At 36.6% G+C, this 17785-nt stretch overlaps 1 protein-coding gene across 1 annotated transcript; it reads left to right on the top strand.

Moving 5' to 3' along the window:
* Nucleotides 1-14357: 14357 nt before the first annotated feature.
* Nucleotides 14358-16169, top strand: LOC131052870 (cytochrome P450 750A1). Its single transcript, XM_057987514.1, has 2 exons — nt 14358-15291; nt 15417-16169. Exons 1-2 carry the CDS (start codon nt 14374-14376, stop codon nt 16026-16028), a joined length of 1530 nt encoding a protein of 509 aa, XP_057843497.1. The 5' UTR covers nt 14358-14373; the 3' UTR covers nt 16029-16169.
* Nucleotides 16170-17785: the final 1616 nt, after the last annotated feature.

Raw genomic sequence — 17785 nt, 5'->3', positions numbered from 1 at the left:
ATCTTTAACCGGTGGGAGTCTTGTTGTTTCACATCCACATAACCAACAAGATACCTGTGGCCTGCACATACTTGACCTTTGGTGTTGATGTGATTCTTGCTAGCATTCCACCTCTTCATCACAATCGACCTCCAAGCATGTTGTCCTCTTGCAGATGTCTTTATTTACCTATTGTTATATCATATTGGTCTCCTATCCATCTCTTCCACACAAGTCAAATACTAACCTATGTACCGGTGACGTCAGTGGTCATTGTATTGTTCTCTCCCTTACCGGTGGCATGCAGCACTAGCTGATATCAAAGACATCACATCTGCTATGCAACAATGATAGTGTTGCACACACATCTCTTATGTCAGTATCCATCCTATACTAGTTGACATCAATGACAACATAATTCCAACAACTTGCTCATGACTGCCTTGATCATCCTATATCTTGGTATGTCTTGGCTAACATATAATGGGGCATAGTTTTCATGGTATGATGTGTTTGAAGGTTTTCCTTATATGAATTGGCAACCCTGCATTAGTATTTATCAACACTTGCATGGTTGTGTGCAATGCATACCTGTTTGACTTAGAGTCAGTCCACACCTCGAATCTTCATATCATCATGGTTCTTATAATTAGTGGTGTAGATTATCCATGGGAAAATCAAACGTAGTTTTTCTCTCTATATTTTCTCAACAAGAAATCCCATCCATTTATCATTTCTTTATCTCATATCATTCACAAGACTCCAATTGATCTATTCCTCTTCCCCTCTTCGTCACTCTCATTCTTTTATTGCCTCGTCTTCTCATCCCTTTTGAGAGCACACCCATGTGCTTCAAACCCACATATCCTCTTGAGGGGTCATACAACTGCTTCATCATCATCCTTCCTCCTCATCATTCTTCCTCATCTTATGACTGGGGCATCATGCTACTAGTCCTTATCCTTTTCTTCCACTATGTTTTATTCTTCTTTGATATAACATCACTTCATGACACTATATCAAAGAGGGGAAAAATGTAGACACCTAAAATTAATTAAATCAATATTTAATCAATTTAAGCCTCTCAACATAATTAATTGATTTAATTGTGTTATCCTTATTCTTCTCAATGTTAATTAAGTCTAATTTAATTAACCCTATCACTATTCTCCAATAATTAATTTATCAATCAAATTAATTATTTCCCTATTCTTATAAAGTCCCTCCAATAATTATTTCTTCTAAAACCCACTCAGTTAATTAATTTTAATTGATTAATCTAGTCATGTGATTCCTAAAAATTACTTTTTCCTAATCCCCACTTAGCTTAATTAATTCTTCTAGAATCTCTCATAATCCTACTTATCATTATTCTCCAATTTTAAATTCCCCAACTCATGTCATATCAATCTTGAACCTCTCAAAGAAATTCAAATTTTGTTGAATCCCCCTATGCATGCTCATTTTGAAATTCAAATTTCCGTTCCCCCCTCTTCTCAAGGAATTTTACATTCCTTTTTATTTCTCCAATGCATCCTTGATCTATGTCCACTATCTTGAATTAATATTAGCCTTTCATAAGAAAATCAATCTTGGCCCTCCATTTGCCTCCTCCAATCTATAAATTGGAGCATCTCTCCTTCTCAAATGAAGGGGTCTCCCATTATTCTATCCTTATGCTGCCAATTTCTCCTCCTATCACATTTCCTCATAATCCTCTATCAAATCCTTCTATCCATCATCCAAATCCAAATCCTTAATCCATCAATCTTGTTGAGCACTTGAGAGAAATCCACATCCACAACAAGAAAAAGAGCAAATCAAGTGGAGCAATCAAAGGGGCACCTTCACTTCACCAAGCTCAATATGAGGAACAAGTGGAGGTCTATGGAGGTATAATGGTGTTTTTTTGTGTTCATTTAAATATTTTATGCATATTTGTGTTCAAACTAACCATTTTCCTCTCATTCTAGTTTTCCCTCATGTTCAATGATGATGGGAATGGTGAACATGATGAGTTGATGGGACCCACAGCAGTCGCTCTAAGCAGTCAACACATAGAATTTTTTTGTTAAGTTCAGTCATGGCACTTCCTACTCTTATTTCATAGAAATTTCCTAAACCACCTCAAATAACTTCCATTTGGAATAATGCATATGCAGAAGCCAAGTTTTTTGGAATAAATCTTCACCTCATATTGTTTGAACAGTTTACCCCTTCTACTTGTGTGATGTCGATCCACAATAAACCTGTGCATGTAAATAATAAAGGTTTGTTTGTGCATTTCCATACATTGCAATGTTGCATCTTTCCCATCTTTGATAGCATGAAATCCTTAAAGAGTCTGTGACTATTGGATATGGGATTTTAATCTTCTACTATTCCCTCTATAAGTTGAGCAGATATGACAACAAATTGAATTATTTCATCTCTTTTGTGTCCACCTCCTTTAATGTATTTCAAGATTTATCTTCCTAGAAAAAAATGGCAATGTTTATTATTAAAAATAATTTAATTATGATTTTTTTAATTTTACCTTAAAATTATATATATATATATATATATATAATATAATCTAGTGGAACACAACTATTGAAAATGTCATGTAATGAAATAAAAATGGAGCTCAAAATTGGCTAGTGTAGTATAAGAAATATAATATAATATGAGATAAATTGGATAGAAATGAACATTATCATAGAACATAACAACTCATTTCACAAAATTATGACCATGTGAAAAAAACCGCTCTACAACTCTCCCGCCTTTCCCTCCTTTGAATCTGCTCTCCTGGATGACTGCCCCCTCTAGGGAGGTCCCTCCCTCCCTACAAATGGACTGCATACCCAATACCACAGTCAAAACACATGCTATTGTTACGAGTGTGGGGACCCCATGGTCTATGGGTCATACGGAAGAAAATGCCAAGCTTGACACGCCTTCCACTTCGCCAGCTCTGATTGATTCTGGCTTGGATGGTGAAGAGAGGAATATACCACATCCTAGACCGGAAACTTCTATTAGAAACCGCATGGCACCGGTCTGGGTTAGGTTCCTTGGTCTCCCGCTGGAGTTCTAGGATGAACAAATTTTCCGTTGGATAGGGAACTCATTTGGCAGCTATGTCTCAGCAGACTCGGTCACTCTCAATAAATCCAGGTTGGTGTACACTCACTTTTGTGTTAATGTTATGATTAACAAGGCTCTCCCAAATTTTATTTCCCTAAAATAAAAATGGGGAAAATTGTCCCAGGCTATTGTGTATGAAAATGCTACCCTTTTTTGCCAGAAATGCAATAAACAAGGCTATTCCTATAATGAGTGTAAAGCCCCTATGGTTGCTAAACCCAAGCTCAAAGATAAGGCTATCTAGGCTGATCCCATTAATCCTAGTGACCCATCATCATCAAATCCTCTTGAGTTGACTAGTGTGAATGAAATCTTTGAGGATTACCCCCACACGGACAAGATCCTTGAAATTCTAAAATCCCCTGTGGATCCTGTTAAGACTGTTAACCCAATCACTCCCTTGGAAGAAGGTGAAATCCCACTGGTGATGAATCTCAACCTTTCCACCAACCCCCTCCCACCCCCTCGTTTGTCGAATGGCATCCCCATCGTGCCCTCTATTTCCCCCACACCCTCATCCCTTCATGCCTCTATTCTGGATGTGGCTATGTCTCTTGTGGATGAGGTTAAGTTGCCTACCTCAGCACCCCCACTCTCCCCTACTATGGTGGATAGACCTGCTCACCCAAGGATATCCTTGGCAACTCCATTGAAGGTGTCTCCTCCGGTATCCCCACAGACAGATAATGAAGACTGGATAACCCAGAAGAAGAAAACCAAGGCCAAAAAAGCAGATGTGGGGGGTACTGAAAATAAATTTGGTAGACCCTCTAAAAGAGTCCTGAGACACAAGGTTACGACCAGAGACATTGCAAAGGGAAGACAACTGACCTTTGATGGACTCAACAAAAGTAAGAAATGAAGTTCCTCTCCTAGAACATAAGGGGTCTGAACAAACCCTAGAAGTAGTTCACCATAAAACAACTCATTTTGGAGGTGAAAATTGACATTTGCCTTCTTCAGGAAGTCAAGATTCCCTACAAAACCTTAGCTTCTGTTGCTGGTAAACTCTGGCCTCAGGTGGATTTTCTATATGTTGATGCTTTGGGTGCCTTCGGGGGTATTGCTACCCTCTGGGACCCCATTAATGTGAAAGGTAAGTTTTTTGCTAGCTCCCAAAATTTCCTAGCAGTTACTCTTTATTATGGTGAACATTGTTGGCAGATGTTCAATATCTATGCTCCCAACTCCAAGCTGGGAAGACGACTTGTTTGGGAGGAAATTTCTGATCTCATTGTGGCTAATCAGAAGGCTCAGTGTATGCTTGTGGGAGATTTCAATTCCCCCCTTTACACCTCTGAGAGGTGTGGCCAGAGGCCTTCAAGATTTTATTGATAGCATGGGTGATCTAGCCAGCTTCATCAATGCTTCTAGCCTTATGGATATTGCCCTCCAGGGTGCTCCTTTCACATGGTCAAACAATGGGAAAAGTAAACATCTTATCCAAGTTAGACTGGATAGATTCCTCATTTCCACCAATTGGGACATTGGACATAACTCCTATCTAAAAACCCTCCCAAGGACTGCTTCTGATCACAACCCCCTTCTATTCTATTGGAAGGATAGACCCTACAAGCCCCCCCCTTTCACTGTGATATCATGTGGGCCTCACAGTCCAACTTTAGGGAGCTGGTTAGACTTTGGTGGGCTACCCCGGTCCAAGGGACTACTATGTTCATAATTATGGAGAAACTAAAGCTAATCAACAAGGAAGTCAAAGGATGGAATAGGACCACCTTTGGGGATATCTTCAAAAGAAAGAAAGACCTAGGTTCCAGACTAGAACAACTTTAGAATATCATGGCTGCCAATAACGCCCCAGATCCATTTTGAAGGAGGAGGAAGAGTGCCACAAGAACTGGAAGGATATTCTCTCTAAGGAGGAGGTATACTAGAAGCAAAGATCTAAAATCTAGTGGCTAAAGGAAGGGGACATAAATTCTGCCTTCTTCCATAGATTGACCTATCTTCATAGGAGAAGGAACTACATCAAAAGTATCAAGGATGAAGCTGACCAGGAGATCATTGGAGACTCCCTAATTGGATAGAGTGTGTCTGATTTTTTTATAAGATTATATTTGAATGATGGTGGAAGTGATACTGCTCTCTAGGATTGCCTTGTGAGTAAGCTTTTGACTCTCATCAACAAGGACGACAACTGGCAACTAACTACCCCCATCTCTACTGGTGAAGTCCACCTGGTTGTCTTTTCTATGGGAGCCTATAAGACCCCAGGCCTGGATGGCTTCCCCCCAGTGTTCTTTGAGGATTACTTAGACATTATTAGCTATGATGTCACCAAAGTTGTGCAAGATTTCTTTAAGATGGGGAGATTGCTGAAGAAGATCAACAACACTTTCATTGTCCTCATCCCAAAGACCACAAATCCCAGTTTATTGAAGGATTTTCATCCCATAAGTCTTTACAATACCATTTACAAGATACTCTCCAAGGTCCTTGTTAATAGAATTAAGCCCCTCCTAGGGAAATTTATCATCCCGTCCCAGAAAGGTTTTGTCCCGGGTCATCAAATTTTGGATGCTGCCATTGCCACTCATGAGATAATCCACTCCATGGATAGGAGCAAAATACCAGGTATGTCTTTTAAACTTGATATATCTAAAGCTTATGACAAGGTTAATTGGGGTTTTATTTTCAAATCTCTCTTAAAACTAGACTTCAACCAAAAAGGTGGTGAAGATGATTCGAGAATGTGTTACCATGGTCTAGTTCTTGGTTTTGATTATTGGGACTCCTAGGGGCTGCTTCAAAGCGGAAAAAGGCATCCAGGAATGTGACCCTCTGTCCCCTTATCTTTTTATCATGATAGCTAAAGTCTTAAGAAGGAATGTGGCTGACCTGGTCACCAATGGTAGGCTCCAAGGGTTGAAAGCATCTTCCACACTTCCCCTCTCTAATATTCAATAGTTCATGGATGACACCTTCCTATTTGGTAAGTCTTTTGACATGGAGGCCAAAGGGTGGAATAACTTACTTGCTGATAACGCCAAGGCATCAGGACAATGTATCAACTATGAGAAGAGTAACCTCTTCTTCTTCAACACTCCTAATTAACTCCAACTCAGAATCCTCTCTATCCTCAGATGCAAGATGGTGGCTCTTCTGGGGACCTACCTAAGTCTCCCCCTCACAATCAAGGAAATCACTCCCACCTTTTGGAACACTATCCTGGAATCAATGTAGAAAAAACTAGTCGGATGGAAAGGGAAGTTCCTCAGTAGTGTGGGGAAGCTCCATCTCCTTGCAGCTTCCCTACAGGGAATTCTGGTGTACTTCCTTTCCATGTTTAAAATATCAGGTACCATGGGGGAAAAACTTGAGAAAATTGAAAGAACCTTCTTATGGATAGGCCTGGAAGAGAAAAAGTGCCTTGCTTTGGTCAATTGGGATAGTGTGTGCTTACCCAAATCAATGGGAGGATTGGGTATAAGAAAGATAAATGCCCTCAATAAGGTGCTAATGGCAAAGATTGGATGGACCTTGGCTAAAGGTGAGGCGGACTGGTGTAACATCATTAAAGCAAAGTACCTGGACCGGGAGTATTTCTATTATAATTTGAGTACATCCAATCTCCCCCAAGGATCCAAGTTATGGAACAACATCCTGAAGAGCAGATTGATGGTAAGAGAAGGACTGAAATGACAACTGGGAAATGGTAGGAAAGTGAGACTCTGGGAAGACTTTTGGATGGAGGACAGGCCCTTGGCTAACACCCATTTCCATCAAATTATGCACCACCTAAAAGGTCTCCTAGGGGATTATATAGTGGATTATTTGGAACTAGGAATAAAATGCTGGAAGGACATTATCCACGTCTTCAGCAATAGACCTAACCTAATCCCTCTTTCTCAAGACCTACAGAGAATTTTATTGGAAACTAGAATCCCCCTGGCCTCTCATAAAGACAACTTTATCTGGAAAGAGATCCAATTGGGCTCTTTCTCGGTAAAATTTGCTTAAAGTCAGCTCTTGAAACCCTCTATGGATGTTGAGTTCTAGAAGAAAATATGGAACCCTCAGTTAATCCCGAAAATTAATTTCTTTTGGTGGTCCCTCATGCATGGTAAAACCCTCACTCTAGATAACCTGAAAAAGAGGGGGTTCCATTTCCCCAATAGATGCAGCCTCTGTAAAGCTAATGAAGAAACTATTGACCACCTATTTGTCCTCTGCCCTTTTGCTGAACATCTATGGACTATCACTCTTCAGAAATGTGGTCTCTATTGGGTCTTCTAGAAGGACATTAAAAAAATTGTCTTTGATTGGACCCCCCTCCCACCACCCCCTCATCATTTAGTTATGGAAAAAAATATTGCCGCACATCTACTGGGCCTTATGGAGAGAAAGAAACAACATAATTTTTAGAGACACTGAGACCCCTCGGACATTGTGGCTCACATTTGCTTTAAGATGATCTCTAAAAAATTAGAGGTGAAAAAATGGAAAACCACCCCTTATCCTCCTAATTGGATAGAGAAAAACAATACTGAAAAATGGAAGCTCCCCCCTGGCTTTGAAATCTTCAAAAACAACGCCAAAAACAAAAGAAGGATGACTATATGGTCAACCCCTAAGTTGCACTGGTTCAAGCTAAATTTTGATGGTTAAGTCCAAAGCAACTATCAAGCAGGGGGTGGAATCATCCGTAATCATTTGGGGAACACTATAGCAGCCTATGTGGGCAACCTAAAGAACAATACACTCACTCAAGTTGAAGGAATGACCCTCCTTTGGGGTCTCAAGCTGGCCAACTCCATAGGAATTAAACAACTAGAAATTGAAGGAGACTCTCAGGTCATTGTGGAGTTAGTAAAAGGGAACTCATCGGTGGGTTGGAGAGTGGGATCCATTCTAAGGGATGCCAGGTGCCTCTTGGTCAACCTAGAGGACCTCACCATCCGCCACATCTTTAGAGAAGGAAACGAAGCTTCCGATTCCATGGCGGCGGTGGGAAGGCTACAAAACGGCTTACGATGTTGGAGGGACCCTAGTTTGCTGCCGGTCACCACTAAGGTAATCTTGGAAAAGGAAAGGGCCTATACCTAGGAAGGGACCATTTTATCTATCCAAAGATGAAGGAAACCTTCGTTCAAATTTTAAGTTGGCGCAGGAATCTCGCCCATTACTATCCTAGACGACCACGTATCAAAGGCAGGCTGAGTCACCACCATAAAAAGGGATGGATTTATGGTGACAGTATAGTCATCAGGAATGATCACTCCATAATTATTACTCAGACGGAGCCAACTGGTGATGATAAAGGTGACGATAGGGAAAGGTCAAATCACATTGGCTCGATTGAAGGTTCACACGTTCCGAGTAGATTTTCTATTTTTGCTATCTACTCGAATATAAGAGATAATAATCACTCTAATTATTACATCCTCTTAGTTCAAGTTTGGCACAATTATTTTATTAAATCCACCTTCCTTGGCTCTACATTTTTTCTAGAAGTCACTTTCAATTTGTTAAGCTGGAGGATTCAAGAATGGGGGGGGATAGGCTTAGATTGGAACCCAATAAAGTGGATGAGTTCAAAGCTAAACCAGTGGTGTGGTTTGTCTGCTCGAAAGGCGGCATTGACAAATTCATGGAGAGTATGAAGGGAAATGACGAAAGACTATCCAAACAATTTGTGACTTCCTGGGAAGATAGAAGGGTGACCATGGGGGGAATCTCATTCGAAATCAATGAAGAGGTTATAGCCCAGGTGATGGGTCTTTCTATGGAGGGAAGGAAATGGAAAAATTAGAGCCATATTGCAGATTCCAGTAGCCTTAATCAATTCTTCCGCTAGGGTAAAAACCTTGTCAAGAGGGTGGGCTAATTCAATAGGGAGGAGCTCCCTCACCCGTGGGACAAGGTCTGCTATATCGTGATGAAGTATTTTATGCTGGAGGGAAGGTATGGCATATTATATTACTATCATCTCCCTTTCCTAAACCATTTGAGGAATAAAGACTACATTTCCATTCCATTCTTCTTGCTGCATTCTATGGACGCTAATGTTAAGGATATAGCCGAAGCTAACAAAAAAGGGAAATATTTTCCCATCCTGCACCAGGGCCTCATTCTTTTCCTGTATAACTTTCACCTTGCCCTTTTCCCACCTCGTTCCATCTCTGTCCAGAACATGACTAATACTAGCCCTTCAACCCACCCCTTGCTATTAATGATGCTAACCCTCCTCGGCTCCCAGAAATTGGCTCTTGCAGCAAGAAAACCAAAAAACACTCCCCAAAGGAGGTTAGAACTCCCAAGAAATTCAAAATTCAAGAGATTGACTCTGATATGGAATTTACCGAAGAAACCAATACCCCCATCGTTCTAGAAGACTGGCCTCTAAACCCTCGGGAAAATCTCTGAGAGACCCCTCCTCCTCGCATGACACTGGCAATTCCATTTTGACTGATAAAATGGCTCTGCCCCATCATAACCTAACCCCTCATTCTGTGATCTCCACCCAGGTTTCAGAAAGCCCCATATCATCCAAGAGTCTGGAGCCTTCAAATTTCCCCTCCTTGACGTTCAGGCTGAAAAAAATTGATGGTTGTGGAGGAGGCCAACAGCATGAAAGAGGAGGAGGAAACCAACCTAGCGGAGCTAGAGAAACAAAAGGAGGCCCTCTCTAATAATGTGCAGGTGATCACCAACAAACTGGAGGTGGCAGAGTCCAAGATGCATGATGTTTCCAAATTTTCTCTGAATGTTATGCGATGCTCAGCTAGTACTATGTGCCTCATGCATGAAATCACAACCAAAGGGAAAGGCAAGGAGGACAAGGACTACAAAGCCCCGTTCAAATTCCTCACTAAGGAATGAGCTAGAAAGCCACTCCCTAAGAAGAGCCATGGGAAAAAGAAATAATTTTCTGCATGTGGAGGATTACTGGGTTTTTGTCTATGTCTAGTAGCCTTTGGGCGGATAGGGTTAGTTTATGCTTTTTTATATATGTCTCTATGTATTGCCCTGCGTGGAAAATGGCTAAAACTCTTATTAGTAATACTTTAACTCTGATAAAATCTCGTAGAATGATTTTTGTTTTTGATAGAGGCAAAAGGTTTTAACTCTGCTGATTATCTACAGACAGTGGTTCTACCGCTGGCCCTCTAGTTGTTCCTATGGGTCATCCCCCTCATTTTTGGCTTCTTTTAATATAAAAAAACAACTCGTTTCATATTTCAAATCATCTGCAATCATACTACCTTTTGCATTTCAATAAAATAGAGAAATTCTTTGAGGTCTAGCTAGAGTTGCAACATTTTAGGAGAATATGATTTTTTTTAATATATTATAATTCAAAAAATACATTTCATCAATTTTAAGTTATTGAATCATATCTGCAATTAATTGTATGGATCGTTTCTCCAAAACAATTTAATTTTTTTTCAATCACTCTAATGTTCTTGTTCGCAATTTGAAGCAACTTCTCCCTATCAAAAATATTATTGCTATATATGTTGAAGCTTTATATAATACATCACTATAACTCAACATAACTATTATATTGAGCTTTATACTCTAATCATTTTTGTAGATTTTAAAAATCCAATACTTACTATAAAATTATTGATTAAATAAATAAATTGAATTGAGTTAAAAAGGTTTCTAACATTGTTAAAAATTAAAAAACTATAATTTTCTAGAGTACATGATACCATTGTGCATAGGTTTTTGGATTTGATCATGTAATATTATTCTACATCATTTATCTTTTATGCTCTAGTAAACATATTGATCTGGAATGAAATACACACTAAAAGAAGTTACACAATCAAATCAATAATCTATGGTTATTTCTAACATATGCTTGATATTAATGTTGTAGAATTTGAAGAAGATGATTATTTTGAGTTATATTTATTGTTTTTTCTTGACCTTAGTGTTATATCATTTGAATGGAGTGAAAAAAAATTATTGAGATGAATGAATCATCCAAAAAAAGAAACATAACACCTTATTTAACACTTTCATGCTACTACAAATATTATGATATATGTATTATATTTGTAGTATGGTTAAATATTTCTTATATGAAATAAAACATGATCTCATTTGAAGAAGGTGATTGTTTCTATTTATAATAGCTATCATTTCCTGACCTTAATGTTATATATTTTGAATAAAATGAAGATGATCTAATCTGGAAAGAATTATTCAAAAGAACAATCATACCATAAAATAAACATAACACTTTATTGAACAATTTGCCCCCGCTACAAATATTATGATATATACATTTTATTTTTAGTATGATTAGATATATCTGATATGAAATAAAAATGATCTCATTTAAATAAGATGATTATTTTTATTTATGTTAACTGTCATTTCTTGACCTTAATTTATATCATTTGAATTAAATAAAAAGAAGATAATCTGATCTAAGAAGAATTACACCAAAAAACAAAAAAAACACTTAATTGAACAATTTCCCCCACTACAAATATTATGATATATACATTTTATTTTTAGTATGATTAGATATATCTGATATGAAATAAAAATGATCTCATTTAAATAAGATGATTATTTTTATTTATGTTAGCTGTCATTTCTTGACCTTAATTTATATCATTTAAATTAAATAAAAAGAAGATAATCTGGTCTAAGAAGAATTACACCAAAAAAACAAAAAAAAAACATAACAATAAGAAAACATAACACCTTATTGAATACTTTCCTCCTACTATAAGAAAATTATATTAATTGACTCTATCAGAAGATTGACTTTCTTGGTAGTGTTTTCAATTGCCAACCTATAGAAGTTGATCAAACATTGTGTAACCCTGCATTGCCTTAAATAAGCTCCTTTTGGAATGTTGCATAGACTTTGTACGGTGCATATGAATTGATAATATTTATAGTGCCAATTGTGTCCTAGTGGGCCACGGTTAACCTAAGGGTGTATAGGGTATATATCAGTAGCCCTTCTACTTGTGTCATGGTAGTCCATGGTTAAACTACACATGTAAATAATAAAGGTTTACTTGTGGATTTATGTTGATTGCAAGCTTAAATATTTCCCATCTCTCATAGCATGGAATCCCTCAAAGAGGTCGTGACTATTGGATATGATATTTTCTTCTACTACTTCCTCTCTATTCTTGAGGAGCTATGACAACAAAATGAATTCTTTTGTAACTCTTTTATGTTCACATCCTTAATATATTATAAGATTTGTCTTCCTATAATAAAATGGTAATGTTTATTAGTAAATATAATCTAATATATATTTTAAATTTTTATCTTAAAATTAAATATATAAACTATTTTTATATAGTCTAGTGCAACAAAACTATTGAAAATGTCATGTAATGAAATAAAAAAGAAGCACAAAAATGGTTAGTATAGTATAGAAAACTGATTATAATATTAGATAAATCGGACACAAACCAACATCATCATAGAACATAATAACTTTTTGAAATAGAAATTATAAAATTATAGAAGATTCACAAGCATAAAAATTCTATTTGAGAGGCTAAATATGCTCCATATCAAGAAAATGCTCGTCTAATTGTCATTTGCTTTAACAGTTAAGAAGAATATGTTCATAACAAAAATATTACATAATAATGTGCAATGTTGCATTGACAATATTATTTTTTAATTGGCAAAGTATGAGAGGCTAGATAATAAAGCTATTTTTAAGACCAATGGTTTTATTATGCTTGCTCTACTTGGTATTACAACAATTCACACTAATCCATCTGCAATCGATGCTATCTTTCACATTTCGATAAAAGAGAGAAATTCTTTTAAGTTTGGCTAGTGTTGGCAACATTTTAGGAGAGTATGGTATTTTTTTAATACACTGTAATTCAATAAATATATTTCATCAAGTTTATGTTGTTGTATCATATTTGTGACTAGTATGAATCATTTCTCATAAGCAATCCATTTTTTTTTCAATCACTCTAATGTTCTTGGTTGTAATTTGAATCAACTTCTCCCTATCAAAGTATTATTACTGTATATGTTGAAGCTTTATATAATACATCACTATAACTCAACATAACTATTGTATTGAGCAATATATTATAATCATCTTTGTAGATTATTACAATCTAATACTAACGATGCATGTACTATTTAAATAAATAAATAAAACTGAATTGAAAAGTTTAATAACATTGTTAAAATTGTAAAAACAGTAATTTTCTAGAGTCCATGATACTATTATGCATAGATTTTTGGATTTCGCTATGTAATATTTTTCCATATCATATACCTTTTATATTCTAGTAAACATATTGACCTGGAATAAAATACACACTGAATGAAGTTACACAATCAAATCCAACAATCTATGGTTATTTCTAACATACACTTCACATTAATGTTATATCATTTGAATGAAGTGAAAAGGAATTATCTAGATGAACGAATCATCCCCAAAAAACCAACATAACACCTTACTCAACACTTTCATCCTACTACAAATATTATGATATATTCATTTTATTTGTAGTATGATTAGATGTTTCTTATATGACACAAACCATGATTCCATTTGAATAAGGTGATTATTTCTATTTATAAGACCTTAATGTTATATCTTTTGAATAAAATCAACATGATCTAATCCAAGAAGAATTATTCAGAAGAACAAATAATACCAAAAAATAAACATCACACATTATTGAACAATTTCATCCTAGTGTAAATATTATGATGTATAAAAATACTCAACAATTTCCTCCTAATACAAATATTATGATATATACATTTTATTTATAGTATGATTAAATATATCTAATATGAAATTAAAAAAGTCTCATTTAAATGAAATAATTGTTTTTATTTATGTTACCTTAATTTTTATCATTTGGATTGAATAAAAAGAGGATGATCTGATCTAAGACGAATAATCCAATAAAAGGAATCATAGCAATAAACAAATATAACACTTTATTGAAAACTTTCCTTGTAGCTATTTAACAATATTAATTGACTGTATCAGAAGATTGATCTTCTCTTTAAGTGTCTTTTCAGTTACCAACACATAGAAGTTGATCAAAACATTGTGTAACCAGTGACGCTGACTCCTTTTATTTTAAAAATAATTCCCTACACCGCCTCAAATAACCTCCTTTTGGAACATTGCATAGCCCTTGTAGGTGGATATGTACTGTGGCAATTGTGTCGTGGTGGGCCACCGTCAACCTACAGGTGTATATTAAGGGGTTCTCTGCAGGTTTCAATTCATAGCAAGATTGCAGCTTTCCATTTTCTGATAGCATGGAACCCCTTAGTTGCTTCCTCATTGAGACAGCCAGCATAGGATTGGGGATTTTCTTCTTCTTCTACTGCTTCGTCTATAAGTCGAAGAGAAATGGCAGCAAAGTGAAATTGCCAGGACCACGTCCATGGCCTGTTGTAGGAAGTCTCCATCTCTTGGGAAACCTTCCTCATCAGGCGCTTACCAAGCTGGCAAGGAAATATGGATCCATTATGTTTCTCCGTTTGGGCTCCATCCCCACTGTTGTGGTGTCTTCTCCTGCCATGGCAAAAGAATTTCTCAAAACGCATGATTTGGTCTTTGCAACCAGACCAAACAGTACGTACGGGAAATACGTAGCCTATGATCATAAAGACGTCCCTTTTGGCCCCTATGGAGAATCGTGGAGGCAAAAGAGAAAGCTAATGACATTGGAGCTGCTCTCAGTGAAGAGAAACGATTCCTTCAGATTCGTGAGAGAGGAAGAAGTGTCGACCATGATCGCCTCCATCTGGCAGGAAAGCGGCCACGGAGCTCAGTTTGTGGATGTAAAGAAGAGACTCTCCTCCCTTACTCAAAATATTATCTGCAGAATGTTTGCCAGCAGGACGTATTCCGACCACGACTTGAGTGGAGCGCATGGCTTCAAAGAAATGGTTGGAGAGATGTTTGCTCTGTCCGGTACATTTCCTATTGGCGAATATATTCCTTTTCTCGACTGGATGGACTTGCAAGGATTCCGTCGTCGCATGCAGACCGTTCACAAAATATTCGACGGATTTGCCGAAAAAGTAATCGATGATCACATTGATCGTAGATTGGGAGAAAGAAAACCTAAGGAAGGAGATCGCGTTAAAGACCTGGTAGACGTGATGCTCATTATGGCCGAGACGGAGGGCCAGGCAATCTCACGGGTTGACATCAAAGCCATGATCATGGTAAGTCTGAGAATCAACGCCAAGATCGACAAATATGATTACAAGCTGTTTTAAGCTATTCTGTTTTTGACTATCGTCTAAGGAAATGTGTATAAAATTGACGAAATATAATAATGTGTGCGCAGGATATATTGAACGGGGGAATGGAAACAGCGGTGACAGTGCTAGATTGGGCGATGAGTGAATTGCTAAGGAATCCTGAAACGCTGGCACGTGCGCAGCTGGAGATTGAATCAGCAGTGGGCAGAGACCGCAGAGTGCAGGAGCGTGACGTCATGAGCTTTGAGTACTTGCGATGCGCGGTGAAGGAAACTCTTCGACTTCACCCACCAGCTCCACTGCTCATCCCGCACGAGTCGATGGAAGAGTGCAGCGTGGGAGAATATTTCATTCCGCAAAAGACGAGGGTGTTTGTGAATGTGTGGGCGATTGGAAGGGATGAAAACGTTTGGAAAGATGCTCATCAGTTTAAGCCCGAGCGGTTCATGGGCATTAATAAGGATCTGAGAGGTCAGGACTTCGATTTCCTGCCGTTTGGAGCAGGAAGAAGAGGATGCCCTGGGATTTCCATGGGTATTTCTATTACTGAGTTGGTACTCGCTCAGCTGCTTCATTGTTTTGACTGGACTGTGAAGGGCGATATAGATATGGTGGAAGAGTTTGGAATAACTGTTAGCAGAAAAAATCCGCTGTTTGCCTGCCCTAAATGGAGGCTCACTACTGAATATCCTAGTTAAGCATGGACTCTGCCATAGGTGTTTTCATTAGGCTTTAGTTCAGTTACGTGAACAGATGTTTAGAATAAATCCATGATATATAAGTGGAATAGACATATAAAAATATACTACTTTTATATGATCAACAATATATATTAATGTTGCAAGATTAGGATTGCATATTTCTGAAGTCTCCCTGTTATTAGTGCTGTTCTGTGTACTGGTTTTTGTTGTTGTTGTATTGTTGTTTCTTGACTTTATTTTCAATATTTCTTATATCTATTGTTTATTAACTTTTGTTGTTGATTTCTGATTTTTGGTAGGCTTAATCTCCAAGTTGTTTTGTTGGATTTTGATTTGAAACTTTATTGGGTTGGGGCCTTGTTCACTTAATATAATAAAAAATAACATCTAAAGAGATCTCAAAAAAAATTGAATCTAAATTTAATTCTTATTATTATATATTATTTGTAATATAAAAAACTATTACTTTCATTCTCATGTGGATTTTGTTTCATTTTGTTATTCTATCGATCTGTACTTAATTTTCTTTTAAACGGGTAAACGTTTTTGACTTGGAGCGATGAACCAATGAGGTCACAAACAAGGAACCTCAACCTCATTTAAACATTCAACAATAACACCTAATCAAGGTTTGAACCATGATGACGAGAACAAAAAAACTGCAACTTAACTATCACATCATACCAATATCGACAATTTTTTATGGCTTGTAATTGCTAACATTCATATCAATAATCCTTTTTAAATGTTAATGAAATCCATGTGGAATGAATGATAGCAAAGAATTTAATTATTTTATTGATTTTATTATTGATTGTGGTGATTGTATCATATTAGGTAGGTAAACTTTGTCGACGATATTAAAAGGTTTGGTTATGTGGGTTTCCATTGATTTCAAGCTTGTGGGTCTACTCATAGCATGCAATCTTTGAATGAAACTATGACTATTGGACTTGGGATTTAATAAGATTTATTATATTATAATACTAAATTTTGTAATCATGGTATTGCGTGCATGCATTGTTATCTTTTATATATAAAGTTAAATTTTAGAGAGTTATTATTCTACCTTTCTTTGTTAAAGCTGTTACACATTTTATACGACATTGTTCTTAGTAAATTATATATAAACCATTCAACTTCATTTACAAAATGGAAGATGGGTTTCTTCATTTCTTCTTGGAATTTTAGAGTTTCCATTAATAATTTATATTGAAACCAATTGTGTGTGGCATTTCTATTTTAGGGTATAATATTAACAAGGTTATTTTTTAGCCCTATTTTCTTTATATTAATTATTTTTGTGCTACATGTACAATTATCTATGCCGAGGATATAAATTAATAAAATAAAGGATTTGATACTCATTTTTATTGGGGGATTAACATATAAGGTCTTCTAGTGCTAACAACCAACCCCTTATGTTGATTGGTGATTTAGAGATATCAAAATGAAATTACAATAACTATGTATATTATCATATCTATTCCATATGCAATTACAATCCATATTTTAGTACTCTATTCAATATTCATACTTTAGTGGTTACCAACCCTGATATTTAAGATAAGGTCTATGTTTAAGCTTTTTGGTTTGTTATGGATGCTAGCGAATTTTTTTTGGTTGTCATGATACATGTGCAAGACCATGAGTAGTGATTTCATCCTTCAACAACTAAATTTGAATATAAAGTACTTTATTTATTATTTTTTAGCTATAACTTACTTTCATAGGGTATGTTTTCAATACCAATC

Source organism: Cryptomeria japonica, chromosome 6 (assembly GCF_030272615.1).
Source record: "Cryptomeria japonica chromosome 6, Sugi_1.0, whole genome shotgun sequence".
NCBI lineage: Eukaryota > Viridiplantae > Streptophyta > Pinopsida > Cupressales > Cupressaceae > Cryptomeria > Cryptomeria japonica.
This window is presented reverse-complemented; position numbering and strand designations above follow the sequence as displayed.

What these genes read in the sequence shown, in the direction of transcription:
- LOC131052870 (XM_057987514.1), top strand. Translation starts at nt 14,374, where the DNA reads ATGGAACCCCTTAGTTGCTTCCTCATTGAGACAGCCAGCATAGGATTG. An exon ending in ACATCAAAGCCATGATCATG is followed by an intron (nt 15,292 to 15,416) that starts GTAAGTCTGAGA and finishes ATGTGTGCGCAG; the next exon opens with GATATATTGAACGGGGGAAT.